At 44.9% G+C, this 27,890-nt stretch overlaps 2 protein-coding genes across 3 annotated transcripts; both read right to left on the minus strand.

Moving 5' to 3' along the window:
• Positions 1-1,860: 1,860 nt before the first annotated feature.
• LOC141953467 (keratin, type I cytoskeletal 19-like) lies at positions 1,861-7,694 on the minus strand. 2 transcript variants are annotated; one of them, XM_074892042.1, is made up of 9 exons: positions 6,954-7,694; positions 6,102-6,184; positions 5,489-5,645; positions 4,684-4,845; positions 4,198-4,323; positions 3,741-3,967; positions 2,965-2,978; positions 2,572-2,928; positions 1,861-2,138 (listed from the first exon to the last, which is right to left on the minus strand). In XM_074892042.1, the coding sequence occupies exons 1-9, from the start codon at positions 7,692-7,694 to the stop codon at positions 2,113-2,115; spliced, it is 1,893 nt and encodes a 630-aa protein (XP_074748143.1). In that variant the 3' UTR covers positions 1,861-2,112. The 2 variants fall into 2 exon arrangements, with proteins under 2 accessions (XP_074748143.1, XP_074748142.1); XM_074892041.1 differs by having other exon boundaries at positions 2,572-2,978.
• An 8,440-nt stretch (positions 7,695-16,134) lies between these two features.
• On the minus strand, positions 16,135-22,442 carry LOC141953433 (uncharacterized). Its single transcript, XM_074891973.1, has 9 exons — positions 21,837-22,442; positions 21,151-21,233; positions 20,391-20,547; positions 19,859-20,020; positions 19,410-19,535; positions 18,960-19,186; positions 18,061-18,383; positions 17,450-17,551; positions 16,135-16,172 (listed from the first exon to the last, which is right to left on the minus strand). The coding sequence occupies exons 1-9, from the start codon at positions 22,440-22,442 to the stop codon at positions 16,135-16,137; spliced, it is 1,824 nt and encodes a 607-aa protein (XP_074748074.1).
• Between the last annotated feature and the right edge of the window lie 5,448 nt (positions 22,443-27,890).

The raw sequence follows: 27,890 nt of genomic DNA on the forward strand, positions 1-27,890 counted from the left end.
TCTGTGTATCCGAAAGAAAGGAATAGAAATCAGCATTACTAGAATCTCATTCTTCCTGTTGTGTGTCCCTGGAAATATTTGCGTAGCACAAAGTCTGGTTAGCACGTCTGCAAAGCCTAGTTCATGCAAGCACAGGACAAACACAGATTTTGGGTTGGTGTAAGTCAAGTATTTCTACTTCCCTGAGTGGTTTCCAAGTGTTGAGAAAGTTTGTGTGGCAATGTGACCTGTATTTCTGGAAATGAATTTTGCATCTATACTCTCGATCCACACCTGTGTGCGTTGGCCTGTTTCACCCTCACCCCATTGTGCCAGCCCCTCTTCCACCCCCCCATTTTTTTGACTTTTATTCACCACTGGAGCCACCCCTGAGCACACAGCCCCGCCTCAGCAGCTCAGCCCGGAGTTCACTGCAGGTGAAATACACCCTTCACCGTGCGGCCTCAGGCTCACTCTGGCCCCTCGTTTGCCAAACCACGCTCCGCTGGCCTGCGGAGCCTGGACCGCTGTGTGCGTTTTGTTAAAGCTTGGCTTTGGCACAGACGTCCTGTCTTGCCAGGGTTACGACAGAGCCTCCTGCAGACAGCTCTGCCTGCGGGGAACTGCAGAGCCTGGCGTGCCGGGCGGGCACTAGGATTTCATGTTCCTGTCCAGGTTTTGCACTGCTGGGTGTATGAGGAGCTGCACAGCCTCTGGCTGTGGTGCCTCGGTGGGAGCTGCACAACGGGCTCAGCCTGTCAAGGGGCTCTGAGGAGTTCCGATGCAAACTTCTCATTCAGACGAAGAACGCTGTGGTTTGCCACCCGCCATGTCCCCTCCACTCCAACATATCATGCGGAAATTCCTGAGATTCCTCAAGCGAGCACAAGAGACTGCTTTGAAAGGCCTAGGACAATGCATCTCATTTCCTTTGATCTCTGAATTTGTTAGTCTCCAGAAGGCAAAGTTATTTTTGTCAATAAGTCTCTGGAAATGGGTTTAATCCATGGGGGTGGGCTGCAGTGAAACAAGCTACTGTTTATTTTCCTGAACAGAGTTGTTCCAATCACTGGAGAAAGCTATACTGTAATTTCTTTGAAATAATGACGCTAAAAAAGCATATAAAAAAGCAGGACAGAAGCAAATGCAACTGCCAAAAGCCAGCTAATAACCAGAGGGCTTTCTGATTATTTGCTCTCACAGCAGCCAAGCAATCAAATTTTTTGCAAACTGTAGTCAGGAAGGTTTTTAAGTAACAGTTGGATGTGGCTGGAAGAGTTGATGTTCATTTTCTTTGCAGTACAGAACTTCCTATATCCAAAAATAAACATTCCAGGTACTCTCACATGTACTTCCTTTGTCACAGGTGGAAGGTGACTGTTGCTGTTAGTATTAACATTTTATGGAGAACTTTGTAAAGATCCTGTAAATTATATTTCCTTTTAACCTCTTTTTCTTACCTGTTCAAAACCAGATCCCCAGTTTGTGCATTTCCAGTTTAAACCGATGAGTGTCAGTCAAGTTTCTGCGAATCACAAATTGAAACATTCCTTTAATTTTACAGTCGTGGTTCTGTAACCATTTGTGGTTCTTTGTGTCCGGCCTGGGTGGGCGCTTATTTAATGCCAACTTTATTCAAACGCATGTAGTGCTGAGATTCTGCAGTCTGTTCTGGGCTGATTATGATCTGCCCTATTGTGCTTTAACTCTAAAGTTCGTTATCAACTACTGTAACGTATCATCAACTCTTCTACCTGGAGGCGTGTGTGGGCATGGCTTTGTATTTTCTTTAAGTGTTTACACCTACGGAATGAAAGAAAACCTCCACACAGGATTCTGGTTGCATCAGACAGAAATGAAGTTTTATTAGCGACGTTTTGATACAGAACAACCCAAGTAACCAACAGGTTGAATCTGTAAAGCAAGTAGCTGGAGTGCTGGTGATTGAAGCACAAAGCATCCGGGCAGAAGCGCGTAGCGTGCATGCGGGCGGCCCAGCCGAGCAGCTCTGACGGGCCTTTCTGGACAGATGTTAAGAGCATCTGACTTTCCTCAGGAGCATGGGGAATGTAGAGGATTTGGGCCAATTTCTGTTTGAAAGGTCTTGCACTGTAGGATCGTCGATGTATATTCTTAGTCAAAAGATTTTCTTCCGTACCCTGTTTAGAAATAAAGCAGGCATTAATTCCTTCAGTACTGGTGCTGAATCTCTGAGGCACCAGTATCTACCAGACAGAAAAGAAGCTTGATTACGCAATAGGTGACCATAAGCATTCCACAGGCGTGGTACAAAAGCAGCGTATTTGTGAGGTTCTGCAAAGAATGAGAGGGATGAAGAAAAACAGCTGGAGTTTTAACCCATGATTAGCTGTTGTCACCCGCAAATTCAATAGACACTGAGTGTGGGTTTCTTAAGCAGAGTTGATCCTCTGCACACAAATAGGGAAGAATTATTAATAAAAGTAAATATAACACTTCCCAGAAATTTCAGTTTATCCTCGGTCTTGTTTACCTCCGGAAGAGTATGTTGATAGAGTATAAATGAGTAAGGATGGGACTGAGAGAACAGTGTGCCTGTACAACAGTTCTCACCTTGGCTTTCACCACCACTCCTGCAGGACTGAGACTGGGAAGATGAAGAGTAGGAGTGGGAACTGCTGACACCCCCTGAGATCCTTCCTCCTCCTCCTCCTCCTCCTCCAATACTACCGCTGCTTCCCCCTCCTATTCCTCCACTTCCTCCTCCCATTCCTCCTCCGCCACTTCCTCCTCCCATTCCTCCTCCGCAACTTCCTCCTCCTATTCCTCCTCCCATTCCGCTGCCAGAGGAAATGCCACCACCACCATATCCACCACTCATGCTGCCACCTCCTCCTCCTCCTCCTCTTCCTCCCCCAGAAGAATAGCCACCACCTCCTATTCTACCACCTCCCATGCCTCCTCCCATGCCTCCTCCCATGCCTCCTCCCATGCCTCCTCCCATGCCTCCTGCTGGGATTCTGTAAAGAGAAAGAAAGGAGAAAAAAAAGTTAATCAAATGCATTTTTGACGTCAGAAGGAAATCTATCTACAGATACTGCACGGAAGCTTGCACTCCTCGTGTCTGTCCTTCTCCTTTTAGAACCTAGCACAGATCAGCAAGACCACTGATGTGTGCCAAAAATCAACCTCTCTCAATTTCAGCTTGAATGCAAGAGATTTTGCTTTACCCACATTCTGCTCAGATATTTCTTGCAAGCTTTAGCATTGCTGCTTTATCGGTGTGTGGCGTCACTGCGCTCCAAATTGGAAAGGCAGAAAATGAAGCTTTAGCTCTTCTTTCCGGCGCCACTTACAAGCAGAAGCAGGCTCACTGCATAACGGAAACCCAAATAGCTTGAACCGTCAGAGAACTGCACACTGAGACTTTTACGAAGGTTTGGAAAAACTATGGTCATTTTTCTGCTTGCAGTCTTTTCCAAGGTGACCTCTGTCTGTTCAGCTCCTGACCTTTTCTGGTCGGGGGTTTCCCTGTCCAGCCCCAAATCGGTAGCTCAGTATTTCTGCATTAATTTTTGTTCACATGATTTGTGTTCTGAACAGGTTTGCCAAGAAATGTATAGTGCCTCAAACCGAGGAGGTGACTGGTCAAGAGAGCCGAATTAGCCTCATTTCAGTACAAAATCTATTTTGCAAATCTAGACTGTTGATTTCCTGTCTTTGTGACTAAGCTGGCAGGCCTGGCTTTACACGGTGCTGTGTTCCTTTGTCAGGTTACATACACAAGGTCTTGCTGCCCTTCCTCAAGCAGTGCCCGGTACTGCGCAATCTCCTGCTCCAGGCGGGTCTTGATGCCCAGGAGCATCTTGTACTCTTCGTTCTGACTCTCCATCTCACAGCGGATGCTGGCCAGCTCCTCCTCCAAGGGGCCGATCATACCCTGGATCTGCTGCAGCTGCATGTTATAGCGACGTTCCGTGTCTTCCAAGTTGGATTGCAAAGAGTCTACCTGCAAATGGAAAACAAAAAATACTGTTTATGGGAATGTGGCAAGTTTAACTCATTTTTTGTGGAAAAAAATGAGATCTTCACAAGCCAGAAAAAAGTGTGTCTTTGAAGAGAAGTAATCCAGTATCCCATTCTCTACAGATGGAACACTTTCTAGGTAGAACCATGCTTTCATTGCCGTGACACATACAGCCTGTCCCAGGTGAAGCAGGAGCAGATGCCTTTACCTACCATGCTGATTTGCGACTGCAGCTCGATTTCCAGGCTTTGATATTCACGTCTCAGCTCAGAGATCTGTTGGTTGCTTGATTGTATCTCCTGGCCACTTGAGTGGACTTGTTGATTAACTTCTTCCATCTAAAAAATTTACATACAAAATTGAGGCATTTTTGATAATAAGAAAACATTGTGGGGTTATCATGAAAGCAATTAATAAGAATGAAGAAAGATGTAATGCAGACTGACTGTGTAGATCTCCCACATGCCACTGCTAACTCACTCTGTGTAACCCACCTTGCTGCAGGACCACAGAGATTCTATGTGCTTCACCACGTAACCTTAATACTCCAGCACTGACCTGTTACAGTAAACTGCTTAAAGTCCTTTAAAGTGAATGTCCCTTAAATAATACATGGTAAATTGCCTTTCCTCTGCTGGATGTAAACAGGTCCAGTTGTTTGTGAAAGATTTAGTAACTGAAACCCCCCTGTGCTTTACCTTGGTTTCATACCAGCTTTCCACCTCTCTCCGGTTGTTCTCAATAAGCCGTTCATATTCACAACGCATCTCATTTAATTTTTCCATCAAATTAATGCCAGGAGTAGCATTGACCTCCACATTGACATCACCACCAGATTGTGTTTGCAGTCCTTTCATTTCCTGGAAAAAAAACCAACAAACCCCACCAGGTTCTCAAAGGCTGAAAGTAAGGAGAAATGTCATAGTTTCAAATAAAGGAAAAGAAAGGGACACAAATCCTCAGACAGCCGTATCGCTCCTGCAAAGGGAACCTCATCTGCCCTTGTCATCGAAGGGAACAATTCTGCCAGTCCCCAGGCAGACTTTACAGCGAACAGCAGCAGCACATACACCTTGACCCTGGCTTTTCTCCTCAGGGTCATATGGAATTCTATGCAGGGTGCTCTTTGTGAAAATCCTTTTATGTATTTTTGTTCTCAGTGGGAAATATCATTGCAGATAGTATAAATATTTTCTTTTGACTCCTCCATACATTCTATCCAATTTTCTTTCCATGACTTCAGCAACAAAATTGTACTTTATACTGAAAGCCATTCATCTCCCTGGTCTCATTTTGCCACATGTTGACCTGGGTGTCTTATTACATCGGTTGTGGGCAGCTATGGATGCTGCATACTCCTGAAAATCAAAGCCAGATCATGTCAAGTTGGATGATCAAAGCCAGTGGCCCAAAGCTGGTTACTGCTAGTGGAAGAAATCCACAGGAAATTCTCTGAGCGCTGAGCTTTCGTTAGTTATTATTTTAAAGTGTGGAGAAACTTACCTCTTCGTGGTTCTTCCTGAGATAGATCAGTTCCTCTTTTAGGGATTCAAACTGTGTCTCCAAGTCAGATCTGGCCAGAGTCAGCTGATCCAAAAGTGGACGTAATCCATTAATATCACTTGCCACGCTCTGGTGCAGAGTGTATTCAGTTTCATACCTAAACAACAGACAAGAAAAATGGTAACAGTGCTGCCAGACCTCTTTGTTATCTTGATTATCAACAGTTCCCATCAGTACGTCTTTCAACTTTAATCCCATTGCTCAGTTCTTAAAAGAAGGGACCTAATTTAATTCTCTTTCCATCTCCAGTAGGTTTGTTTGATTTCAGTACAATTTCTCTCTCTGAGATTTATATGACGAGGGTTATGCTTATAAATCTACATGCAGGCATGGAGAAACTTCAAATGTAGTCCTTTAAAGGGCACTCTTGAGTAACTTGTCTGGAGAAAAATAACGAAAAACTAAAAAAATCCTTCTCAGAATGCTTTTCCCAACAATTATATTCTGTCATTGGAGCCAAGAGGCTACAGCATCTACAGAGATTAACTGACAATCTGAACTCGTGGGGGTAACGGGAGGCAAGGTGAAATGAGGCAGGAAGGGAAAGACTCACTTCAGTCTGAAGTCATCCACAGTCATTCTGGTGTTGTCAATGTCGAGAAGGATCTTGTTAAGGTCCACATTTGCACCAACAATCTGAGAGGAAGAGGGCAGATGTTATTCAGTCATCATCGTTTCAGTCTGACAAACAGATAGAGGGAAGAAATACCTGTGCAGAAACACATTTCAGAGGCTCTTTACGGGAATGTCGAGCCTGACCAGTGCTGCAGAACCATACTGAGAGAGAAGAATTTATTTCTTCCACTTAAAAGAAAGTGCCTTTGCTGTCAGTTTTGGTTTACAAATATCCATTAAAAATACATTGTTGGAAAGAATAACTAAATAAACTCACATTCAAAAAACAGAGGGAAAACATAACTACCATTGCGTTTGGCAACAACCATATCCATGTAGGAGATATGGGACTAGTGACTGGCTGAGGGCTAGAGTTAGACCAAATGCACATGTTGTCTCGTCCTGTATATTCACAAAAAGATACAATTGATGTGGCCACTAGTAGCACAACATAAGCAAGCAATGATTTTATCTCCCCTTCGAGAGAGGGAGGGACAAACAAGCAGGAGCCCAGCGTTGAAGGGAGCCCTGGGCAGGGCCCGTAATGGGGGCACCCGTGGTGATCTGCCCCTGCACCAAACCACGCTGCCCGCCCCAGAGACAGGTGTGCCAGAGTGCGCGTGCCACCCCCGGCGGAGAAAAGCCGCTAGTCAGGCTTTGGCACCACACCGGGCTGCTCCCTGGCTAAAGCAGAGGAGGGAAGATACTCCCCAAAGAGGGATACTGTGCTGCAGGGGACAAGTGCCGTTCTAATGAGAATCTGTCCAAAGTTAGTCGAATTACATCCTACCTGGTTCTGCAGTTCTTCAATTGTTCTGTAATATTGGCTGTAGTCCCTGGTAGAAGTGGGACCTTGATTTTTATACCACTCCCGGATCAGGTGTTCAAGTTGAGTATTTTCGTCCTCCAAGCGTCGCACTTTATCCAGGTAGGAAGCCAGGCGATCGTTAAGGTTCTGCATGGTCAACTTCTCATTTGTGGAGAGCAAGCCGGAGTCTTCGCCAAACCCCATTCCACCAAAACCACCTCCACCATAGCCACCACCACCACCACCATAGCCACCACCACCAAAGCCACCACTGCCCCCGAAGCCACTAAATCCACCTCCACTATATCCACCACCACCAAAACTGCCTCCACCAAGGCCAGCTCCATAACCACCCCCCATTCCCCCAAACCCACCCCCACCTGAGCCGTAGCCTCCTCCCATGCTCCCACAGCCCATTCCTCCTCCGTAACTGCCACCACTCATTCTCCCACCATAGCTACTGCGGCTAATCCTTCCACAGCTGCCGCTGCTAAAGCCCCCTCCATAGCTGCTCCTGGAAGCTCCTCCACCAAAGCTTCTCCCGGAAAAGCCTCCACTTCCTCCAGAAGAGGTGTATTTTCTAGAGGACATCGAGGAGTATCCACCAGACTTACGCACTCCACAGCTGCCACCCCCTCCACCCCCTCCGCCACCACCACCACTACCACCACCTCCACTGCTAATTCTGGTGGTACTGGAGGAAGACTTAGTGCCACAGCTCATGGTGACAGCAGGGAAGCGTCTGACCACAATCCCAAATTTAGGTGCACAGCCTGATAAGACTCAGGACTGCAAATTTTCATCCCCAGCTCTCTCTATTTATACTTTTGACAGTGGGTGTCACCATCAGGGTGTTTCCTTCTCCCGGGGCATTTACCAACCTTGTTGTTTGTGCCAAGAATAATTTGCTGAACAATATTTTTGTGCTGATATCTCAGGCAATCTAGCCCATTGCTGGGTTTATGGTGTTTGTTTAAGACCGAACGTTTCATATCTTTTGGGTGGCATTCTTTTCATTTAGCTTGTTCTGGAATAGGTAATCTCTTGCCTCGTGCAGCCTGGATCTGCTTTACGATGGAAAGGCCACATTCTACAGGATCCTGTTGAAGCTAATGCTGAGAGAATGTGTACCTGATGGAACTCTACAGAGAGAATTTTTGTTCTCAGTTCTTCCCTAAAAGAAAGAAGATTAGGCCCAAATCTCTCTTCTTAGACTATGCATTTATTTGTTCAATTATTAATCTCCTTTCTTTGCTAAGGTTTTTGTAGCTGCTATTGTCAAAGACTGTTGTTCTCTTTTGCTCTTTCATTTTTTGTGCATTTAAGATCTTCTACACTGCTTATATTCTCCTCACTGTACATGATAGTGCCAGAGTTTTATTAATAGCACTGTGTAACTTGTCTGTTTGGATTGTTCAGCCTGTGGATCCCTGTCATCATGTAGAGAACGTGTTTATTTATATGAGAAGCCTATTTCAAGCAATGCAGTGGGATTCTTATTTGAAAATCAAAATCCTTCCTTTGTGAGGAACAGCACACTAGATAGCTAAGTCCTAGAAATCAAAGAGAAAAAAAGTAATGGATTTTTTTCACCAAAGAGCTGTTGATCTAAAGTAGGAAGATTAAGAATACTTTAATTGTATTATGAAGTCAATTGTAGCACAATTAGAAGCTGTATTAATGCAGACAATGACCTATAAACTACTGTGTGGGAAGACCTTTTATGGTTTAATATAAAACTGCTCATTCTCTCTATTGTTACTGTGTCATACATTACAGGTGATAGAGTCATTATATAGACTGCTCTTAATGCAGAGATCCTTGAGACTCTAAATTAGTATCCTGAGAGAAGAGTTGAAAGGCCTTTTACACAAATCAGTTGAAATCAGACTGAGACCACAAAAGAAACTCCACGATATTTCAGTCTTGCCCTGATCCCCAGAAGTTTACCCAAGACGGACTTGTAAATGGTTTTCATGCCCAGCCGCTAGATTTGATGCTAAAGCAGAGTATCTGAGGACAGAATTGCATGTTTCTGAAAAATCTGTGAGAAGGGTCAGAGTTTGGGGAGCAGTGCTGGCTGACGCTCTGATTCCAGATGACTGTCATCTCTAAAACACACTCGTGTTATGATGTTTCGTCTTTGTCCTGGGTGAAAGCTGAATATTCTGGTTCAAATGCAGAATCTCATTTCCTCAGCATCCGCTCAGCTCTGTTCTTACACTGCAAGCTTTTACGAGAAACTCACCTCTTGCTTTTTAATACAGTAGAGACCTCGTTCATGCAAACAGCCAGTCCCTACCGCTTAGTTGCAAACAACAGCACAACCATCGGCGTTTGTGGTCCTGCTGGAGCTGGAGCCCAAGCTGTTACAGGTTGCTTGGAAGAAAGTGCACATTTTTCCAGTGACAGTTTTGTTCTGTGTTACTGAAATGTCTTCCTCACCTTTCTTCCTCTCTGGTTACTCATCCTCTAATGACCGTAAGGTATTTATGAAGTGTAGCGATCTTGCCCTAAACCTCAGGTGCAGGGGACGAAGAAGAGCGCACCTGAGGAACTGTCCTTGACGCTGCTCCTCAGCATCCTCCAACAACGTCGTGCAGCCGGCGAGGCAGGGCAGCCCTCGCTTGCCAAGGGCCACCTTGATTTGGAACTTGATTGTACGTTGCTGCTGGTTTTTACACTCTGCTGTCGGTTTCCATGTGCATGATTCTCTTACAAACTGTACTTCTGCCCCTTAACTTCTGGTCTTTTTTATGTTAAATTAAGGATTATTTAACATTTTCTGACTGAATCCATTGTCCTGTCCTTTGCACTGTGCTTTTGCCAACATTGCTTTATTGCTACTTATGCAATCTCTTTCAAAAGCTCTCTGATTTTATCTTGCTATTTGATATACTCAATGGCTTAAAGATGATGAAAGATTTAAAGTGGCTTGATGATGTGATAATTTCTCCTTGTTTCACAGCTGGAGGATGGTAATGTCACCTCAGCAGCATAAACACCGTTTCTGGGCTTCTGCATGTTCTGTTACTGGTGCTGAAAGATGTAGTTTACTATATCCAAAATGGTTTTTCTTTGTAGTGTTGTTTTGCCTTTGTGTCTGGGTAATGTCGTTTTGGTCAAGGGGGGCCCTTTTTCACAAATTCCGCTACGGTAAGTAAAATGGATTATCATGTTCAAATCTCCATCAATGATTCCGGTGATATTCCCTATAGATGCTTTTCATAGACAAGCTAGAACAATCTGTGGGTTTGTTAAGTGACAGTGAGCAAAAAATTCTCTGGAATTATTAAAACATGAGTTAAAAACATTTGCCAAAAGAGTCTCTTAATCTGAGAACCTGCATTGTTTCCTGTTTTATTTATTGGTTGTCTTTTGCTATATGCACTTGTTCACAGCAGCAACTTTTCCATACTGGAAGGTTCCTCTGACAAGGGCATATCTTATTGTATGCTTGGAAAATATTAAAAAAAGCAATGAAAGAAGAGTCAAGCCATTGAGGGTGGAGAACTTTAGATTACCCCAATATTTCAGTTTAGTTCTATATTATTACCAGTCTGTATACAAAGGAGGAACACAAATAAAAGATTTTGCCTTTAGATCTTTGGTAGCTTTTAAGTCACATCCTCATAAAATGTTCCTTTTTGTCTTCAGTGTTGCTATTATTTCATTTTTGTTGCTAGCTCAATCTTAGTGCTTTTTATAGAAATCCTGCTGGCTGTTAGGGTATGCTGTATTCTTAAGAGCTGAAAATTTTCCTTGTGGTATTTTGTTTCACAGTCACTCTGTTCTCAAAAATGTAGATTGTCTCTTTGGACTGTAATACCCACGTACCTGAAAAATACAGGTGAACTGTGAGTATTTCATCCTCTTGTAAAGTTGCACCATTGAATTCCCGCCTGGCATATTTTAATTTATTGATTATTAAATATTTAACTGCACAAATATTTACAAACCAGAGAAGATCCATTCTGTGGACAGAATGAATTTTTCCTTTCTGAGCTCATTCAAAAATTTTTGTTCTCTGATTCTTTCCACCAATGTGTTTATAATTTATGGCATTACCTAAAGGAACTGGCAATTTTAGGACTTTTTTCTCATCTCTTTCCTATATATGATGCACAGTTTAATCATTACTGGTTTTGTGTTGGTGCAGCATCCAGTATGCCATGTAGCATTGCTGGTTCCAAATCAGACCCCAGTAAGGACGTTTCTCAGCGCAGCCACCAGCGTACCTCAGCCTGCAGAGTATCCCGGTGTTTTGGCACCGGCTCCTGCTCCTTGCTAAGCTCAGCACATGCCACATTTCAAGTACAGCTGACATTCTTTCACTCTCTCTCTGTTATTGTTTTCCTTTTAATCAGGCCTCTGTGATATATATCAAAGAAGTGACTGCCTAGCATCAGAATGAGACAAACTCTGCGAGCAGCCCACGCTGCTGTATATTTTAGCAAAACCGGGAGCCTTTTACAACAGGCTGGAGCTGCTGCATTCAGAACAGACCTGGAGAAAATGTATTCTCACTTTTGTGTGCACTGAAAACCAAAAACATTTCCCCTTAGTTCATTCAGTGTCATTCTGATACCATACCTGAGGCAAGTGCTAGAGTTTATTCTTTTGATCTATTTAATAATCTCTTCCCATCACTCTTACCAGAAATTTTTGTGAAAGGATCTGTTTTCACCTGGGAGTCTGTGCTCACTCTTCATTCCTACTTCATCTCATAATGTCCTAGTGAAATCACACTATTTCCAAAGAAATTTAGACTAGACCCACCAAAGAAAATGAGGACTAGAAGTTTAAAACCTCTAGCACGCTCCTAGCACACACTTTTGTGCAGGATAACTTGGATCTTCCATGCAAGTAGGTTGACAGGAAGGATGCCTGTTGCTCAGATCCTGAAAACGTACACACCATTTTTGTCATTTGGCTGTGACAGACGGGGGTCAAGGCTTTCGTGCAGTTTACAGGCTGCTAATTACTGCCTGCCAGCTGCCCGTGCTCATTTCTGTCTTTCTGAGCCAGAATCAGAGTTGTCCGTCTGTGATTACCCCCCAGTCTCCTACAGGGTGATGTCAATTTTATTGGAATAATTTCTGTTGTTGGTACCAAAATGGAACAGTGTTTTTCACATTGCCTACAGCAGCTGGAGGGCACGATAAAAGCATCTGCTATCAAGGTCTGCTGCCTCTCTAGAGTTTAGGTGCCTCCGTCCGTTTGGGATAAGCAGCCTCCGATCCCCTCCAGGCTGTGGGCACCTCCAGCCGCTCTGTCACCGTAGTGGCTTTGGTGACTGCAGTATCCTGCGAGGTGGAACATGGGGATTTGAATCCCACCCTGCAAAGGCACCAATCCGCATATTGTACTTTGTTACTCCAACTAACGTGTTGTATGAAGGAGAGGCTTCCGCTCTTGGAGTGCTTTACAGGGAGGAAGGTCGTGCTGGCCTGCGGGAGGCTGCTGGGCTGAGCTCTGGGAAGGGTTTACACACACTCCAGGGCAACCTGCCTGGTCTCTGCTTGCCAGGGGCAAGTGGGAAGGAGCTGGTACTTGCTCCCCTTATCCTCAGCCTCGTCTGCACAAGTGCAGAAGCAGCCTAGAGGACTTGTTAGTCGAAAAGTAAGATGTAGCGAATGTAATAATTCAAGGTGGTTAAATACTCACTGAGCAGGATCTGGGAGTCGGAGCTTTGGACTTCAGCCAGTCTAGGGGTAACTAAATCCTGTTTATGCCCACTGCCTCTGGCGATCTGGCCCCTGCTTGATTGTCCATATAGAGAATTATTATCACAAAAAACAAATGACTGCCTAAGCAACCTCCTCATAAGAGCGAAGAAAACGCACCAGGACGTGCCTGTGGAGGTGGGTGGGCTCTCAGCAGATTGCCCAGTTTCCTCCCTCCCCGCAGCAGTGCAGTGGAATGGCACACTTCGCTGTGCTCATCCTGTAGCCCATGAATGTAGCCTGTGTAGCATTTGACAATTAATAGGGCTCACAGTTAATGCTAAACAAAAGAGACATCAGCAAAATATATGCATAGGCAATTTTGAAATGACATCTGTGCCTTCAAATGGACAGATGAATTGCTCTGGGAGTACTGAAGCCAAACACAGGAGTGTGTGTGCACGTTTATTTTTGCCTAAGGTTGTCCTGAAGGTCTTGTTCTAACACGTACCACAGTTTTCTTCTCAGAGCACTAATAGGAACACCAGATAAGTATCCGAATTGCAACATTGTGTACTCATAAAATTAAAGCTTATTATGCTGATTAATGCCTAACAAAATGCATGCAAATAAAAAGTGCGAGGCTCTCCTCACTACCCGTAATATTGCCGGCGTCCCACTTTAAGCGTGCCCTAAGCTTTGACACCTGACACTACAATATCTGTATTTCTTACTCCTGCGTTGCAGTAGGTTTGGTTTTCTAGCTCTGTTCCTCTATATAAGTTTTTTTGCATCGTTGTTATTAATTCAATCCTGTTCTCTCAGTAAGCAAATGCTAGTGATGACCTAGATGCAGATTTTGTATGTACAAAATGGAAAAAGGAAAGAATCCTTCAGCTGGCACTTTCTTCTGGGGTAGTCGTCTTCTTGTCTGAAATGAGCACTAATGCCACAATTAAGTGGGTTTTTTTAAAAGTTTATAGGTGGTTTGTATTTATTTTGCCACACACTGTAACATGTAGCAAATAAACTTTATCATGAAGCGTATTTGCATTACAGCTGAGGCTCACATGCAGGGAACATGGTGGGAACACCTTGGTAAAGACACGGATTTTAGGTAAGGAAGAGCACAGTACGGTCGATGCTGAGTAGTAAAAGTAGGAATAGTAATAGCATATTATTTATCCTAATTGCTCGGAAATTTTTCCTTATTTCTGTGCGTGATTATAACGTATCAATGTCAGCCCTGAAATGGGCAGCAGGATTGCACAGCACGTTACAGCACACGGCGTTCCCGCGTCCGCGTGTTTGCGCGGCGCTGCTGCTCCTCGCAGGGCTGAGCCGCCGGGCGGATTCTCCTTCCCACACTTCAGACTCTTCAAGTTCCCTTCTGCTTTGCTCTCACAAGGACTTGTTTCAGTGGAATTGCTTCTGCAAGGTTAGATGCATAGAAACTAGATAATTAGATAACTGGCAGTAAAAGTACTAAAAGTAAGTTACATTTTTGGAAAGGGACAGGAGCAAGAGGTGTCAGAAGTTCTCGGAGCTGCCACGATGGTGCTGAGCAGCAAGCTCCAGCACGGACAGATCACTCCTCCACCTAAATTGTGTCTGACCTCCTTTAATAGCCTCCCAGGTGTTGCTGTAAGGCCAGAGGTGAGGTGAAGGCCTGTAAATCACTCTGTAAAAGCCAGGTAGCATGCACTCAACAGAAGTGTTTTTGAGATGAACTTGGCAGGCTCTTGGAGGAGGTGTGAGAAGCAGGGCTCCTGGATCGGGAGCGTTCTTTAATTCGGGCTGCTAATAGACAGGTCTGAAAAAGAATTGTAACAGCCTGCAAGAGGTGTTAAGGCTGCCAGAGCAATCAGAGAAAGTAGGTTTAGGGGACAGCTAGTGATATACAGACAAGTATGATTTTATGCTGCAAGGGTTTTAAAAGTTAAGTAGGCGATTTTGCAGTAGGAGGGAGATGGGGGTATCCTTGCAAACGGAATCAGCGCTGCCGCTTCGCAGTCAGGTCAGGGGTGCCAGTGTGTGACTCTATGAAGTGGTCCTTCAGCAAGACTAGCCGGTTCCTCAGGCCCCCGTAGAGACACCGGTCAGAAAAAGATTTCTTCTAAGATTTTTTTTCTTTTCAAATACTAATCACATTGGCCAAGAGCCTGGCATAAGGCGATGCAGTGAATCACTGGCACAGATCTGCCCAGGGCTCAGGTGTTCAGATTCCCGTTCCCACGGTCTCCCGCTCAGTCTGTGTTTCTCAACCTTCTCCAGTGGGTGATGCCTTCCTCAGAGGGAAAAAACACAACTCATGACTGCAAAGCTGAGAGAGAAAAACTTACACAGTGATACTGCTATCGGGTTCCCTTTGTTTGTGTTTAAGCAGATGAGTCAAGAAGTACAAGGGGTGAGGGATGGAGCAGGGAGCAGGGGTCGTGTGAGAAGCCCTCTGAATCTTTTTCAAGTGAAATCCCCCACATAGTTGGTTTCAGCAATTCAGCCCACGGAGGTTGTGCTTACGCAGAGCCCACACTCCGGTGGGAAGCGCTGGAAGGGACAGGGCGTGGGGGAGCGGCAGGGGAACCCTCCAGCCAGTGAGCGCCCGCCCAGGGCCTAAAGGAGGGAAACGGGGCTGTATTGAAAACACAAAGTTCAGTCTCTTGTCTTTTAGGGCACTTGAACCTTATCGCTGTGAGCAGTCCCTCTACTGTGTGATCTGTAGGCCACCCTTAAAGGTGGTGTCGGAATCTTTTCTCTTGGATATCTTTTTTTTTTTTTTCTCTCAACCTACCACTGGGTTTTGTAAAATCATATACTAAATAATTTGCCAGTCTTCTTTGTAAAGTGTGTTCCTGCCTGTACTTAGATGTGAGAAATGCCCCAAAGTGGAAATACATAGAAGAGGCCAGGAATTGTCCAGCTTCCAGACAGCAAGGCAGGGTTGTGATCAGTAAAACTAGCCGTGACTTCCTCCTTCTGTAAGAGCATGTGTGTGCACTGTGGTTCATACCCCAGCTGTAGGAACTTCATTTGCAGTACAGCCAACGGCTGTCACACAGCGGGGATAGCCTCTTACCGAACTTACCCATTTGTTATCCAGTGGTGGTAGGTAGCACTCGAAATGTGCTCATTTGGGGTAATTAATTGTATGTGATTTGAGCTCTGCACTCGGGGGTGTTTTGGCACTGGGAGCTGAAAATTTCCATCTTTAAATTCCATGATAGAAAAGTTTCATACTGCATTTTCAGACTCCTTAGGAAGTCACCAAAGAGTCTAAGAGGTTTTCTAGGGAATAGCCAGTTCCTTAAGCCCACCCTGTCTTTTCCTGACAGAAGTTAATAGCAGAAACGAGTAGGTTTTTTGACTCTTAGTTTTCCCATTGCAGGGACCACCAGAACATTGGACCTGGCAGTGTATTCTTCAAAGTTTTGCCCAGTTAGTCTGAAATGGTGAATATGTCGCAGCAAACTTCTGGGTCTTATGCAAAATCTGGCATGTTATTGTGTATTCCACAGGTAGGGCTTGATATTTGTAACTGATTCAAACAAAAATGCCCGCTAAAGGAAATTTCACCCAGACATGGCTTTCTGGTTGCATCAGAGAGAAGCAAAGGTTTATTAGTTTTGTTTTGGTTTTTTTTTTTTCTATTTTATTGACAGGAATACCAATCATGGTAGAGATTAACTCAGGTAACAGTGATTAGGAACAGAAATTGAGATGGAAGAAGCAAGTAGGCCATCCAGAGGGTTCTGCTGAGCCCCTGGAGTGAACAGTGTTGAGTAACTTGAACAAGCGTTTGCTCTTGCTCTTCGCAGAGGCACGAAGGGCCACGCTCCCTGCAGCCTGGCTGGGTCACGGGCCCTCTGGTAAGGTCCTGCAGCGGGAGGTGCTGCTTTCGCCAATCAGTCCTCAGACTTTCTAAAACTCCCTGTTGAAAGATGAAGGGAAGCAAGAATTTCTCTGAAGAAGCATTATCTCATTCAGCATTTTTAATCTTTTTGTTACTTCGTAATTGTAGACTGTGCATTCTCAATGGACTAGATTTTTTTCCCCAGCATTCTAGAAAGGTTAGAGCAGTGACAGACAATATTTGTACAAGCATGTGTGTTTGCAGCTTTGTCATATTAAATACATGGACCCGCTTCTTTTCTCAACTGTGTAAGTGTAAATCACTCTTTAACTTTAGAGTGACTGTAGCATTATAAATCAAATACAGATGAACTTAGAATCTGTATTGATGTGTGTATGGATATTTACAACAAATTTTTATAAGTTAAACATGAATGGCACATAATATATTTTAATCTTGCCTACCAAGCATTAGTATACATAGAACTGTTGCAAGGCAGATGGGATGTTTGATCAGAGGAGTACATTTTTACAGAGGAGTTTGAAAAGCCTATTAATTTGGGAAAAACTAGATCTCATCTACATCAAAGAATCTTAGTCATTACACAAAGCCTTCTGAACTCACTGCCTTTGTTTTCAGCATCAAGAGAGTCTGCAGTATTCTCGCTTTCTATATTGATGGCTTCAGACCTTTCAGTCTGCAGCCAGAACTTTCATGACCAACTGTCAGTCTGTGATGGAAAAAGTGTGTTTGTGAGACAGACTACATCTTTAACTAAGATTAATATCCCTGTTACTTCCTTGGTAAGAAGAAATAAATGGAAGCCTCAGTGCAGGATCATTCCCCATCTTTTTTTAAAAAATCAGAAGTGGAAGGGAACCTTTCTAAAAATTAGAGCTTCCTGTTCATTTTCAAAATTTTCAGGCATTTGTCTGAGGTGCTGTCAGGACCTGGAGCCTTACCCAGTCTCATCGTTTTTATGGCTTCGGACACTTCCTCCATTGTTGCTCCTCTCTCCAGTGTTTTGTTCCCTTCCAGGCAGAGCCTCATGTTTTCAGCACCTCCTGGAACCACAGCCATGAAATCAGACATGAAGAAGACCTTTCGTGCACTCCCCATCTTTTGCTACTTCAGGATTTTGCAGCTAATACCTCTTATATTTTAAATGTCTTGAGTGTTCCAACTGTTTTACCCTGCTTTCACCATTTTCCCCCCTTAATACCAGTTACATTTCTAACATTTTTCTTCATTCCAAAACTACTGATTTCTCTGGTTCCCTGCGTGCTTTGGGTTGGGCATTACTTTTCCTTTTCCCCCTTCATTTCCTCTTTCTACACATCCTCCAATACAACCTTTCATAACATCCTCTTCATGCAAGTTACTTGTGAAAATACTACCATGTTGATATGTTACTGTAGAAGAACAAATGTCAGAGTGGACTTAAAACACGATCGGGAAAAAATAACAAAAATATCTCCAGATTTCCAAATAAGAAAGGAAGTTGCCATATCCCTTCCTGCTATTCAGAGAGAAAAGTGAATGGGAGGATGTACTCTTTTATTCCAGTTTTTACCTTGGCTTTCACAAGACTTGCCAGAATGGGACTGGGAAGATGAAGAGCGGGAGAGGCAGGATTTGCCCCCTCCTTCGCCACTGCCGCCTCCTCCACCTGATGTTTTACCACAGGCTCCACCTCCTGTTCCTCCTCCGCTCCCTCCTCCTCCACCTCCAGAATAGGAAGTTCTTCCACTGGATCCTCCAGTTTTTCCTCCACTGCTTCCTCCACCTGAGGACCAACTACTTCCTCCTCCACTACTTCCTTTTCCAGAAGACCAGCTGGTTCCTCCATGACCTCCTCCTCCTGAAGATCCGCCACCAGCTCCTCCCTGTGAGATGCTGCAAGGAGGAAAGGGCACGTACGTCTAAGATTTACAGCAACATGGCCAGTGTCTGCAGTCCTCTCAGCTGTGTCGAGGCCACTTTCTGACTCCCTCTGAGCTCCTTGTATGACTGAGAAACTACTATTGTGTGAAACATGTTCTAGAGAATGGCTTTTAAAGTATCCCTAATTAAGGACAAATTGACTGATCTGCCTGAAGAAGAAAAAGGAAGATAATGGATGGTTTTAGAAGTCTTTCAAAATATGTACCTTGAGTATTTATAAAAGGCAGTTATTCTCTTGCTTGCCTTTCATTTCCATATATAACTGTACTGCCTGATTGTACTTAGGAGAAGAAATGGCAAATTATAGTTCTAAACACTTTTGTAAATGTTTTTGTTAAGTTCATAATAAGTATAGAATAATCCAGCTTTGTACACTGCCAGCTGAGATTTAGATTCCATATGAATTCTTGCAATTATAGTAAATATCTTGAGGATGAATTAGTTGCACTTGTTCCTAATATGAATTTTGTTACTTTCATCTTCACCTGTTTGCAGAGATGGCATGTTCATTCATCTGAATGTACACACCTAATATCCTGTTGCCCTTCCTCAAGCAGTGCCCGGTACTGCGCAATCTCCTGCTCCAGGCGGGTCTTGATGCCCAGGAGCATCTTGTACTCCTGGTTCTGACTCTCCATCTCACAGCGGATGCTGGCCAGCTCCTCCTCCAAGGGGCCGATCATACCCTGGATCTGCTGCAGCTGCATGTTATAGCGACGTTCCGTGTCTTCCAAGTTGGATTGCAAAGACTGTAACTGAGAATGAGAGACAAAATACAGTGTTTAGGGGAATGTGGCACGTTAGGGGAATGTGGCAGGATTGGATCATTCTTACACCCCAAATGAGAAAAATGTTACATGGTGTCAGATGGGCCAAGCGTCTTCATTAAAGGGAGTGCTGGCTACAGCTGGTCTCCCGCCATTCCAGCACCTCACGTGCCCTCCGCGTGCCAGAGGCTCAGGAGCAGTCGGTACCTACCATGCTGATTTGCGATTGCAGCTCAATTTCCAGGCTCTGATAGTCACGTCTCAGCACAGAGATCTGTTGGTTGCTTGATTCCACTTCCTGGCCGCTCCAGTGGACTTGTTGACTCACTTCCTCCATCTGAAAAATCAATATACAGAATTGGCGTTTTTGAGTTTAATTTACAATGTCAGCGTGGTGGTTTATCATGGAAACATCTGGCAACACAAGAAGTTGAAGCAGGGCCACTTGTAATACGGGGGCTGTTTGAACTTGTTTATTTGGCTCTGCCAGTGCAGTTCAAGCCCACTTGTCACTTCCTTTATTTTAATCAAAGAGGTTCTACCATTACATCCTAAAAGCAATGGATGTTGTCGTTCAAAGTGTCATTGATCTACAGGAAGTTCTTACCAAAAGTTGGTATTGGTTTTCTTTTGTAATGTGAACATTCATGTTGTTTTTACCTTGCTTTCATACCACCTTTCAACCTCTTCACGGTTCTTCTGAATAATATTTTCATATTCTTGTCTCATATCATTCAGTTTTTTCAGCAGATCCTCTCCTGGAGCAGCATTCACCTCCACATTCACATCACCACTGGACTGTGTTTGCAGCGATTTCATTTCCTGCAGAGAAAACCCAGGCCCAAGGCAAATAAACAAAAATTTGCAAGAGTTTTGAAGTTTTCAAGTCAGTTGATCTGCTCTGACATCCATCCTGGATCCTTTCCACAACATACATATGTATGTTAGGTTTTTTCTTGTTGCCGTTCTTTGGACTTGACTTCCCAGGCCTTGCTTGCTGGGAGGGACTGGCAGAGCCTGGCCCCGGCAGTCAGCCCGGCTCAGGAGGCCCCTTGCCGAGCTGCCGCACACGAGGGGAGCAGGGACCACTGTTCAGTGCAGAGGATGTTACCTGCAAGACCTGCCCACGTTTCCGATACTGTAATGGTCCTGTTTTCCTCTGCAGTTTGCATTTCAGGGAGCTGGCTCTTACCTCCTCATGGGTCTTCTTGAGGTCAATCATCTCCTCCTTTAGGGACTCAAATTGCATTTCCAGGTCAGACCTGTTCAGCGTCAGATTATCCAACAAGGGTCGCAGGCTGTTAATGTCAGCCTCCACGTTCTGCCGGAGACCAAGCTCCGTCTCGTACCTGCGCCAAGGACAGTGCGGAAAGGTCAGCCCTGGTCTTGGCTTCTCAGTCCTTCTGCTGACTTCACGTATGAAAAAGTTCGTGTATTCCAGTATCTCAGTGTCTGCTTTTGTGGCTGTACTTGGTAGCACGTGGCGTCTCTCAACCAGCAGAATTAGGAAATCAGCAGCCAGTACTTAAAGTTTAATATTAATATTAAAATTTAATATTAAGAAATATAATAAAGTTTGATATTGGCATTAACTTTAATATTAAAATGTACTCTGTGGCCTTTTTCATTGTCTCTTCTTACTGTAGACTGTATACGTTTCATCCATCTGTTTCATCTGACTTTCCATGAGAGAAAATCACAATTTTTATTTTCTTAAAAGTAAAGCTTTTTTTAAGCTTTGACTCCACAGGCACAGGGAGTATTGGAGATCATTACAGAAGTAATGAAGAATTTTGAAGGCTTACAAATTACTTCAGTTGTGCTGCCATGGAACCAGGAGGAACCCCAGTCTCTGTGGATTGATATTTGTTTATGGAATGAATTTACGGAACTAAGTTGAGAAAAGTAGGAGAAAGGAAGTCAGTGCCCAGAAAAGAGGAATATATATTTACTTTATCCTGAAGTCTTCTGCAGTCATCCTTGTGTTATCCAGGTCCAGAAGTACCCTGTTGGTTTCCACAGCTGCAGTCACAAGCTAGAAGAGAAGACAATATGCTGAGGAAAACTTTCCCTGTGAATCTCTCAGGTTTGCACAAGGGACAGAAATATGAATGTGATCATCTTGTTATAATGCCCAGGTGTCTGCGGGGAACAGCATTTCCCACACGCAGAGGCCTGGAAAGGTCATCTACAGTGCAAACCAGAGAGGTACCCGTGTGAAGACAGCATCAGAACTGCAAAAACTGTTCTGTGAGTACAGGAGGCTTGGTGGCCCCGCCATAGCTCTGTCTCGCCTTCCACGCCACGGGCCAAGGGCTGCACTCAAATGTCAGACACTGCACGTCCCAGAGGGTCATTGTCACCCTTTGTCCTGTGCTCTCAAATCCACTGCCAGCGCTCTGAGAGTCTGCGCTTGCTGCCAGCGATGGTCTGTGGCATGTGCCGTAGGGGTGGGCATTGTTTCTCCACCACCACTTGAAGCTGGTTGGATGCGGCACAGAAGGCAGAATTTCAAGCGCAAGAGGCATGTTTAGAGAGACAGGGAGGTTAGAAGTATCCATGCTGGGTGCCTCAAACATTTTACACAGTCACAAAAAGTCTGTCAATGCTTAAACTTCTCTGACAAAGAACATCCTACCTGATTTTGGAGGTCTTCAATTTTTTCATAGTAGTGACTGTAGTCCTTTGTACCAGTAGGACCTTGCTTCTGGTACCACTCCCTGATTAATTGTTCAAGCTGAGCATTTTCCATTTCCAAATTTCTGACCGTACTCAGGTAAGAAGCCAGGCGTTCGTTAAGGCTCTGCATGGTCAGCTTTTCGTCGTTGGAGAGAATTCCCCCATTCCCTCCAAGAAAGCCACCACCGCCAAAGCTACCACCACTGAAACCAGCACCACCGCCACCAAAACTTCCTCCGTAAGCACCAGCAAACCCGCTCCCGCCCGACCCAAAGCCTGCTCCCACGCTGCCACAGCCCATTCCCCCTCCGTAACCGCCACTGCTCATTCCTCCTCCGTAACTACTGCGCCTGATCTTCCCATAACTGCCGCCGCTTGCTCCCCCACTGTAGCTGCTCCTGGAGCTTCCTCCTCCACGACTGCTGCCACCACTTGACCTCACAGTGATCCTTCTTGAGGAGGCAGAGGAATACTTACTGCCCCCTCCACCGCCCCCACTGCCTGCGCTGCCACCGCTGCTCCCTCGCAGGCAGCTTTTAGAGCTCTGCTTGGAGCCACAGCTCATAGCGGCAGCAGTGACTGACTCAGGTTAAACTCAAAGCTGGTCCTACAGTTGTTCTGGAATCATAGCTCCAAATTCCACCCTGCCTGGTCGGCATTTATACCCGAGACAGTGGGTGTCACCGTCAGAGGGAGTACCTTCTTTCCATGGGCATTTGCAAGCCATAGTTTTTCTGCCAAGGGTAATTTGCCAAAGGGAGATGTTTGACAGTGTCAGGAAGCTTAACCCATACTCAAAGTGTTCATGACCGTTTGTTTATTAATACAAAACATGTAATTTCTATTGGGTGGCTCTGAATTAGGCTGATCTCTTCCATGATCTAGTCCACTGACTTACAGTCATTGGAACTAAACTCATCCCACTCACCTCATCCTGTTCACATCTCTTTCAGCACAACAATAAACTGTCATAAAAAGGGGCAGTACGAAGGTTACTCTCTCTCTTCTAATGTTGCCATTCCTCGTGCTCTTTCCCCTTTCAGATATTTGTCAAGGAATGCCAGCTGATGTTTTTATACTTAATTGATATTTTAATAGGTTCTAGTTTATGGTTGTCTTATGCTGGATGCTGATTATTTTTAGTCCTTTTTTGCTTTATGCCTTTCGGAAACGTATCACAGGATGTATTTTGTAGGTACACTGACCCACTCTGACATCTTTGTCATTTCTCATAAAAATTTAATGAACATTGGCAAATATACATGTCAGCAATTTATTCTATCTACAATTATGTTTTATAAATAACAATTTAATTATGAAAAATTGTATGACAACTGGGAAACAGCTCTGTGTAAGACTGTAAGGAAATGAACTGTGGCAAGTTGTTGCAGGGAATAACTCTTCATGGGCTCGGACCAAATGCAGTTACAGGGTGGTTGAGAGAGCTGGGGAAGTGTCCTGGCTCTGGGCGAGTCTCTCTTGACGTGTCTGTGAATAGGAGAGGTGGTGTGCTCAGTCCTGAAGGGATCTCAGAATTTCAGTCAGGATGTTTTCCTTCCACAGTGCAAATACACACACACTTACTTGGAGGAGAAAGGTTAAGTTCTGGTTTGGGGATTAAGTCAATGATCTGTACATCAAAATAGCATTTTCCCTTCAGATTTTTTTCCATTCGTGGACACAGCATGACCAAAAGTAGGAAATAGTTGCTATCTTGCATCTTTTAAGATTGTCTCTTTTTCAAATGCCCAGCAGTGGATGGTTCAGCTGAGCATCTTCTGCTGAGCTCTTACAGCAACCTGAGCCTCAAACATTTGAAATTTCTTTCCTGAGTGCCCCTCATGTCTGTGCTCCTCCCCAGGCACATGATCTTTAGCAAAATGCACTCTGTTACCTGTCATTCTTTGTAGGTTGAACTAGTTGTGTGATGGCCAATTTCCTGTATTGATTTGGTATATTATTATTTTCTCACTCAGCCTTTGTGATTTGGTTGTTGCTAATTTAGAGGTTTGTTTGTTATGGCTTATAGCAAGTGTTTGTGGAAACATCTTTTTATAAATGCCCCTCCCAGCACACCCTCGCCCACACAGTAGGACACACCTGAAGTTTCTTCTCCTGCTAGACTTCATTTCTGAAATGTCTGAGGAAGCAAGGCAGCCTCTGGCTTGTAGAAATTGAAATGGTTCACTACAAAACTTAGTGGAGCCTAAGTCACGATTTTAGCTTGTTCCAGTGAGAAATCCTTTTCTCTTGAAGTGCACAAAATTCTCTTCTATACCAACAGCTACTTTGGCTCATGAAACTATTGGGTTACGTTCTGGTTAACTGTTGGCTTCCAGCCGCTGACACCCATGTTGTAAGGACATGGATATGTTTCCGTGTTGTTCTGTGTAATTCTGCAGAAGGGGAAGGTTTTGGGTTGCTTTTTGTTCTGGAAAGATGTTTATTACATCTTTTGTATGAGTCATTCCTTTCAGGTGGACTAAGCCTCATGTCTTCTGTTCACAGAAAGAACATGTTCGGATAGTTTGAATATCAGTGAGGATGCTTGTGTGCAACATACTTCACGGCTTCATGCTTAAGTCATGAAAGAAAGATTTACTGCCATTTCCCCCCTAGAATCTGTGCAGGCAACATATCTCAAGAGTGAAGATTAGCTCTGTAAAACTGGAGAAGCCTGATGGATTCAGTGTATCTGGAAATGACCGGTCAGGATCGGAGATAGAAGTTACGGAACAAATGCTTCCTGAAAGGAATGTTTTATTTTGAAGTTTGCTTTGATGGAAAGCAAAAGATGGAAGCGTTTTTACGAGATGGTAGCTTTTTCTGCAGTCAGGTCTCATAGGATTGTCCTGGCATTTGCAAATATACTGAGCTAACTAGATGATCTTAGATAATGTTTCCAGCAAAATCTGGAGATAATGCTGTAGAATAGAACCTGGAGGGCGGGAAAAACCTTAACATAAGAGAGATTTCAATAAACTCTGCAAGAACTGCAGGGAACCCCAGTAGTACCTGTGAGAAGGGACAGGGAGACGTTATGAAATCTCAGGCTGGTGCTGCTGCTCCCCAAACACATCAAGGCACATCCACCCTCCGTTGGTTTGCCCTTCGCCATCACGCCCTGCGGCGCAGCGAGTACAGCACGGGGAGCCGTGAGGGCTTCCTCTGGCCCTGCCCGTGCTCAGAGCTACCCAGCTTCACTCCGGGATGCTCACAACCACCGGAGCATCTGAATCCCCTTTCCTCTACTTGCCCGCCCCCGTGGGCTTGCCAGTGCTGGGAGCAGGCCCTGGCATATCCTCTGGCCACGCTGAGGACAGTTCTCAGTCATGGGCAGGTGAAGGAAGCGGAGAAAACTTCCATGCCTGCACCAGGCCAGGGCTGAGAGGCAGCTGTGGCTGTGCCTGGGGAGCGGGGGGCAGTGTGACATCTGTCACCCGTGAATGTCCCTTACACACCCTGTGGTGTGGTCCTCGGCCCTGGCTGCTCGCAGGTGTTCAGGCAGTCTCAGCCGTGTTGGGTATGAGCATTAATATGGGTATTAAAGAGCTCTTTTGGATTCTTTTCTGCTTGAGAGACCTCTGAAAGGCTGCTCCAGAGAAGCTGTGATCATCTGTGCCTCTCACACTGGTATAAAATAAAAGTGTGAATTGAACTGCAAGGTGAGATTTAAAACACGGGACTTGTTTTGAAACAGATTTTTTTTTTTTTTTGCACTGGGCATAACTAATGGAGTGTACAGTCGCAATGTACCCTCAAAGCTGGGAGTTTAATGGTGTTCAGGAAAACCTGCCCCTGCGCACTGAGCGACAGGCTTCAGGTCACAGCCAAGAGAGGAGGGGGTGGAGGAGGAGGAGGAGGAAGATACCCTGGGGGTGATGACACCATAGTTGTTTGCTGTGAGGCCTCTTCCCTTTTGCTGTGATGAAACTGTTCCCAGCTCCTGCCCAGAGCAGGACCGTGGACTATTTAAGCCTGAAAGGCTCACCCAGTGTGGGCATGAATTCACCCAGCGCACTTAATGGCAGAATTATCACAGGCTCCGCAGCCACACAGGCGTGCGCTGGCCGACAGCAGAGGCTGGGAGGGAGTGAGGCCCCTTTCCTTTGGGCTGCGTGTGGCAGCAGTAAGGGGTGAGGCTGAAAGGGCCTCCGTGGCAGCCTGGGGTGCTGGCACGGGTGGGCACACACAGGCACCCCCTTTTCTGAGCTCTGCATTTACAGCCTCCTCTGGACTGGTGTGTTTGGGAGAAACTGCTGGGGCTGCTGAGCACATTTGTGGGGGTACAACTGGACTGTTACCCACCCTTTTAGGTGCTTCAGTGGTGGTGAATCTTCTTCCATTCTTCCTGCTTCTGGTCAGGCCTTGTCAGGAAAATTCTGTTTGCTTCTGTTGCTACACAGAGCAAAACTGTGAAAGATCTGTCTGGGGAATATGACTAATTCTCATAATTATACATTATAAACTAACTTCCATTATATAATCATTAAGCAATTGTATTAACACCAGATAATCCCATAGAACAATATTTCTCCATAGTAAAGAAGCCCAGTCCCTGAAGTATGACTGTGTTGGAGGGAGAACACTGGTCTCGTTCTGAGGATGTGCACTGCTCTTCCTTCCATTGAGGTTCAGCTCCTCACACTTAGCATGAAACTGTTTTCTTTCCACTAAAATTTAAATGATGAGGGGTTTTTTCTTATCCCGATAAAAAGCTAGATGTTTGAAAACTGAAAAATCTGAGAAAATTTCATTCAGATTAGTTGAAACATATTAGGGCTCAATCATGTTTATTATTTTAATAATGGGTTAACTGAGAGCTCTAAACAAAAAGTAATTCCCACCTAACAATTCCCAACTATTTACTCTGTAATGAGGGCACAAGGTGCTTTGGAATCTTTTTTTCCCACTAACTCAGCTGTTGGTGCCTGGCAGCAGTTTCATCCAGAAATATTTGGAGTTGAAAATGTTGTCGGTTCCAACTATTTCCAGTGAAAAGTATGATTTTTCTCTAAATGCATCTTTGCAATTAGAAATACTTCTGTCAAAAACCTGTGTCCCATTCTTCTCCCAGCAGTGGGACACTCAACTAGTGGACTTGGGTTTGCTCCCACAGCAGTTTGTACAACTGTCCTGAACCCCCCGTGCCCAGCAGGAGCATCTTCAGGTATTTTTAGCATTGCCTGGTGGAACAGTGCAGGACGTATTGATCATTTTGTTTCTTTCTTCCTATGTATATTTATGGCCACATCTAATAAAATAAAGCAGTGTGGTTTTAGAGCTCGGTGAAATTCTCTGTAAACTATCTGCATGTAATCATTCCCTGCACGCCGAAACATGCTTAGGCTTTTTTTAAGTGAAGGTTTTTAAAATATCTGTTTTGAAGTGAGAAAGTGAGTCCCCACCTCTCCTGCACTCTTCTGCAAGACAGGGTGTAAGTGTTGCCACCCGCCCACACCCGACATGCGTGGCCACGGGGATGTCCCTGCAGCGAGTCCTCGTGGCCCCTGGTGGTCCTGACGCAGCGTCTCACCCCCCCCGACGGTTCAGAGGGGCTGCAGCACTGGGGGTGATCTGCTGCCCTCCACGTAAGAGCAGCCAGTAGGACCCAATCCAGCAAACATCTCTCCTTTAGGAAAAAAAATAATTCTTGCGTGCCGTATACTTGATCTGTTACTCATTCGCTATTGCAGAGACTAGTACTGATGAAACATTAAAGGGCACCTTCAAAAGATCCACCACCCAGTGGAACGATGGTGATTATGATAGGAGCTGTAATTAGGTGAGTCAGAGCTGTAAGATTTCAGAGTACAAACCCTTTGGTTGGGAACTTCTTCCTTTTGGGTCTCACCAGCCCCTTACTCAGCCGGCTCCTTGGGGGTCTCAGCTAATGTGACTTCATCGGCAAGACCTTCGTCAGCGCAGGGTCTGAACTGCAGCTCTGCCGGCGTAACGCAGCCACAGCCCCAGCGGAGGGCCTGGGCTTCGCCGTGCCCCTGCCTGACGACAG

The sequence above is a fragment of the Strix uralensis genome, chromosome 22 (assembly GCF_047716275.1).
Source record: "Strix uralensis isolate ZFMK-TIS-50842 chromosome 22, bStrUra1, whole genome shotgun sequence".
In the NCBI taxonomy this organism is placed as follows: Eukaryota; Metazoa; Chordata; class Aves; order Strigiformes; family Strigidae; genus Strix; species Strix uralensis.

Excerpts from the sequence above, each read along its gene's own strand:
- LOC141953467 (XM_074892041.1), bottom strand. The coding sequence starts at position 7,694 with ATGAGCTGTGGCACTAAGTCTTCCTCCAGTACCACCAGAATTAGCAGT. Across the intron at positions 5,646-6,101 it reads GTGGATGACTTCAGACTGAA|GTATGAAACTGAATACACTC; the intron begins GTGAGTCTTTCC and ends TCTGTTGTTTAG. Across the intron at positions 2,979-3,740 it reads GAAGGGCAGCAAGACCTTGT|AATCCCAGCAGGAGGCATGG; the intron begins GTATGTAACCTG and ends TTCTCTTTACAG.
- LOC141953433 (XM_074891973.1), bottom strand. The coding sequence starts at position 22,442 with ATGAGCTGTGGCTCCAAGCAGAGCTCTAAAAGCTGCCTGCGAGGGAGC. Across the intron at positions 19,187-19,409 it reads TGCAATCGCAAATCAGCATG|TTACAGTCTTTGCAATCCAA; the intron begins GTAGGTACCGAC and ends TCTCATTCTCAG. Across the intron at positions 16,173-17,449 it reads CATAAAAACGATGAGACTGG|TTACAAATATCAAGCCCTAC; the intron begins GTAAGGCTCCAG and ends TGTTTGAATCAG.